This window comes from Rutidosis leptorrhynchoides, chromosome 11, assembly GCF_046630445.1.
Source record: "Rutidosis leptorrhynchoides isolate AG116_Rl617_1_P2 chromosome 11, CSIRO_AGI_Rlap_v1, whole genome shotgun sequence".
In the NCBI taxonomy this organism is placed as follows: domain Eukaryota; kingdom Viridiplantae; phylum Streptophyta; class Magnoliopsida; order Asterales; family Asteraceae; genus Rutidosis; species Rutidosis leptorrhynchoides.
In genome coordinates this window covers 398,564,221-398,569,225 of record NC_092343.1, presented here as the reverse complement: position 1 = coordinate 398,569,225, position 5,005 = coordinate 398,564,221, and the positions used below count along the sequence as shown (strand labels likewise).

At 39.1% G+C, this 5,005-nt stretch overlaps 1 protein-coding gene across 1 annotated transcript; it reads left to right on the top strand.

Annotated features, from left to right (window-relative positions):
- Positions 1-2,865: 2,865 nt before the first annotated feature.
- Positions 2,866-5,005, top strand: LOC139876102 (uncharacterized). Its single transcript, XM_071863402.1, has 2 exons — positions 2,866-3,763; positions 4,179-5,005. The coding sequence occupies exons 1-2, from the start codon at positions 2,866-2,868 to the stop codon at positions 5,003-5,005; spliced, it is 1,725 nt and encodes a 574-aa protein (XP_071719503.1).

Here is a 5,005-nt window from a genome sequence, read left to right as displayed (position 1 = left end):
ATATGAATGATTTTTATCTCTATGTATGGGATGTGTATTGAAATATGAAATCTTGTGGTCTATTGTTACGATTTGATATATATAGGTTAAACCTATAACTCACCAACATTTTTGTTGACGTTTAAAGCATGTTTATTCTCAGGTGAATATTAAGAGCTTCCGCTGTTGCATACTAAAATAAGGACAAGATTTGGAGTCCATGTTTGTATGATATTGTGTAAAAACTGCATTCAAGAAACTGATTTCGATGTAACATATTTGTATTGTAAACCATTATGTAATGGTCGTGTGTAAACAGGATATTTTAGATTATCATTATTTGATAATCTACGTAAAGCTTTTTAAACCTTTATTTATGAAATAAAAGTTATGGTTTGTTTTAAAAATGAATGCAGTCTTTGAAAAACGTCTCATATAGAGGTCAAAACCTTGCAACGAAATCAATTAATATGGAACGTTTTTAATCAACAAGAACGGGACATTTCACTTACCAATAAAAATCACGGTTTACATAAATGGTACAACAAGGTATGGAAATCCGGCACTTATCATTGGTCACCGGGGAGACTAATCTGGATCGACATCATTGGGGTTCCAGTAACCCATTGGAATGAGGAAACCTTTAGATCCATAGCAGGGTGGTGGGGTCGTATTTTGGAGATGGAGAACTGTAGGATTGATGGTGGGAATCAAAATATCACATCAGGTAAGGTCATTATTCATATGCGAAGCAATACATCACAATTCGATGGTGGGGTGAGTTTGTTAGACGACAAGGAATTAACTTATGTAACCATTAAAGAGGATATGAGTAGAAGAGTTCAATTTTCATTCGAGCAATATGAGGTTAGGAATGTAAACAAAGAGACGTCTGATAATGCTAGCTCAGACGATGATGAATACATCGATGATACTCTTGACTGCTCGAATGATGATATAAGTGTCTTCAATCTTGAGCCTGATATTGATAATAAAAATCAGAATGATGAATGTTATTGTCAAGATTTCGGCAACCTTAAAGACGGCGGCCAGAAGTGTCCATCTCCGATAGCAAAAGATGAAGAGTTTGCATGCTAGAACCTAGGTAATCTTTTCAAGAATAATCATGATCCTGCTGGATCAGAAAATAACGGCGACATAATCCCCGAAACTGCATTCAATTCGTTTAAGGTTTCCCCACGCGTGTCACCTACCTTCCATAACCCTTGCCATTCCAATAAAAGTGTTATTCCACCAAGCCCAACTCAACCTGGACTTAACTCAGCCCATAATGTTAAACAAATCCCCTTCAGCCCGATTCCCACTAACCTTCCTGTTAGCCCAACTCATATTAGCCCAACTTTCCATGCTGCTAACACTCACCTTAACCCTTCTTCCAGTCCATTAAGTGCCAACTCACCCACTCCACCTCACAGATCTCATCGACACTTCTCCATCGAACATTCTAACCATCCACCTCCTCACTCTCCTACCCCTTCTAACCACCCCACCCAACCTGTAACACCTTTACCCATTCCACCCTCGACTTCACAACCAATCCCTCTTGTAAACAACCCCCTAACCTGTCCACTCCCTAATTCCACCATCGTAGAAAACACGAACATAGACCTCAAGCCTGCAATCCACAAAGACTCTAAACATGCTACATCGAAACACTCCTCCAAGGTTGATTTAATGAAGAGGGACTGCTGCTGGTCAAGCATTCGTAGTTGGAAAACCTCTTCCAGGATGTTAAATATTAAGAATGTGGCAAGGAAAAAGCACAAATCTCAACCTGTTCGATCAAGGTGTACCTCATGTGCTGGTGCAGGCAGGAAATAATATTCAAACCAAAGTGCTAATGCATCCACAAATTCAAAATCGAATTCTTCAGTGCCCAAAATTGATAAGGATGCGACAAAACAATCATCATGTTCCTTTGGTTCAGTTAATTCGGAAGGTGTACATGAGTTTGGATGCCGCTTAGGTCTTAAGTGGCAGAAGAAATCATCTTTACAGTAAGTCTGTACTTCGTTTCGTTTGATGTTTTTTATCTATGAAGATACTTTCTTATAACATTAGGGGTTTTCGTTCGGGGAAAAACAACAAATTCGGGACAATAAAAAAATTGATTCAAAAGGAGAAACCCTCCTTCGTTGCATTACAAGAAACAAATTACACCTCGTTAACACTTCGTGGATTTTCAACCTTTGGGGATCACCTGAGTGTAACTTTATCCAACAGGAAATGTTAGGCAAATCAGGAGGTCAGTTGTTGATTTGGGATAGTACGTTGTTCGATGCTACTGATGTTATCCAGATCGATAGGGTTTTAGGTATTCGAGGTATTTGGAAATCGAATGGGATTGTTGTTAATATCCTTAACGTGTACGGTCCACATGACGACACGATGAAACAAAGGCTATGGGATCAGTTAAGTAATTTAATTTCCGATAAAGATGAAGCTTGGGCATTATGTGGTGATTTTAATGAAGTCATAGATCAAGTGGAGCATTTTAATTGTGACTTTGTTGTTAGTCGGGCGAAAAAATTCAATGACTTCATCCTTTCTAATAAGCTACTCGATGTTCCTTTGGGCGGGAGGGCTTTTACACGAGTAAGCGATGATGGTATCAAATTTAGCAAACTCGAGCATTTTCTTCTATCCAAAAATTTCTATCTCCTATGGGGTAACCTTACGATAGTTGTCCTTGAAAGGGGTGATTCCGATCATTGTCCAATTGTTCTCAAAGATGAAGAAAAGGATTACGGTCCTAAACCGTTCAAAGTGTTAGATATTTGGTTTGATGATAGTGACGTCGAAAAGATTGTTAAAGACACATGGTTTTCAACCAATGATTCAGGTACACGTTTGGACTGAAAGTTCATGTGTAAACTTAAGGCTGTCAAAAATGAATTAAAAGCTTGGAGTAAGGCTAAGTTTGGCATGTTAGACAGCGAGATTGAATTTCAAAAACAGTTGGCACATTCCTTAGAAATCAAGGTAGAAACAGGTAATATTAGCTCACACAAATTGGATATGTGGAAAGAGGCACACAAAGGTTGGTTTGAAAAAGAAAAAAACAAGGCGAGTATGCTTAAACAAAAAGCGCGAGTTCATTGGGCCTTGGAGGGTGATGAGAATACGAAGTTCTTCCATTCAATTATTCGGGGCAACTATAATAGATGTAACATCTGTGGTCTTACTATTAATGGTGTGTGGAGTGATAATCCGGAGGAGGTTAAATTCGAGGCCTTCAAGCATTTTAGTAGACTATTTGAAGAAAACAATGATTCAAGACCTTTGATGGAAGACTTGAACTATCCTGTCTTATCCTCTGATGAAGCAAATGAGCTAGAACATAGGTTCACTGAAGCGGAAATTTTAGAGGCGATTAATGACTACGGTAGTACGAAAGCACCCGGGCCAGACGGTTTTAATTTAAGATTTTTTAAGAAATTCTGGGACGTAATCAAAGTTGATCTAGTTGAAGTGATAAATTGGTTTTGGGAAAAGGAGGTGATCTCTCGGGGATGTAATGCATCCTTTGTCACTCTTATACCCAAAAAGGTTGATCCTTTAGGTCTCGGGGATTATCGGTCGATTAGCCTAATCGGGAGCTACTATAAGGTAGTGGCAAAAATCCTCTCCAATCGCCTTCGAAAAGTCATTCCATCCCTAGTAGGAGTTGAACAAAGTGCTTTCATTAAGGGTAGATTTATTCTCGATGGGGCGTTGATTGCTAATGAGACGGTTGATTTTGTCAAAGCCAAACACAAAAAAGGTTTCATATTCAAAGTAGACTTCAAGAAAGCTTTTGATAGTCTTAATTGGAATTTCTTACTATAAGTGATGAAATCTATGGGTTTTGGGTGCAAATGGAGGAAGTGGATTTTAACATGTTTACAATCGGCTTCAATATCAATTCTAGTTAATGGATCTCCCACAAAAAATTCACACTTGGAAGAGGGGTAAGACAAGGTGACCCCTATCTCCGTTCCTCTTTATTCTCGCGGCGGAAGGATTGAACATACTCACGAAAGCGGCATTGGATAAAAATCTCTTCAAAGGAATCGAAGTCGGGGAGGATAAAGTTCTGGTACCGTACCTTCAATACGCGGATGATACTATCTTCTTTGGGGATTGGAGTCGTTTAAATGCCTACAACCTTATGAACCTCCTTAAATGTTTTGAATTAGCTTCGGGACTAAAAGTTAACTACCATAAGAGTTATGTTTATGGGATTGGGGTGGATAGTAGTGAACTTGAAAACCTCTCTCACCTAATGGGCTGCCAAGTTGGTAATTTCCCCTTTATCTATCTCGGTCTACCCATTGGTTCGAAAATGAAAAAGCTACATGATTGGGACCCGGTAATCGAAAAGTTTAAGAAGAGACTATCGAGTTGGAAAATGAAATCGTTGTCTTTTGGTGAAAGATTAACTCTTGTCAAATCGGTTCTTTCGAGTCTTTTTTTGTACTATTTTTCGCTCTACCGTACACCGCCAAGTGTGATTAAATTACTAGAGAGTGTGAGGCGAAACTTCTTTTGGGGGGCTTCGGGTTCGAGTTCTAAACTTGCTTGGGTCAAATGGGATAGGGTCATTAATTCATACGAGAACGGGGGGTTAAACATTGAGTCACTAAGAAGCAAAAACCTAGCTTTATTAGGGAAGTGGTGGTGGCGGTTCAAAACCGAAACCAATACACTTTGGGTCAAAGTTATTCGAAGCATATATGGTGATTGTGGAGGGCTAATGTTGGATAATGATAATAATCATTATTCATCACTTGGGGCTTGGCATAATATTGTTCTTGCAGGTAAAGCAATCGAGGAGTCACAAGTCCCGTTCATTAATTCGTTCACCAAAAAAATTGGAAACGGCGGACTTACTTCCTTTTGGCATGATCACTGGATTGACGAAGATAAATTGTGCATCGTGTTTCCAGGGCTATACAGGCTCGACCTAGATACTAATGTTTCTATCAGGGATCGTTTAGGGAATAGCTCGGTTTTGTGGAACTAG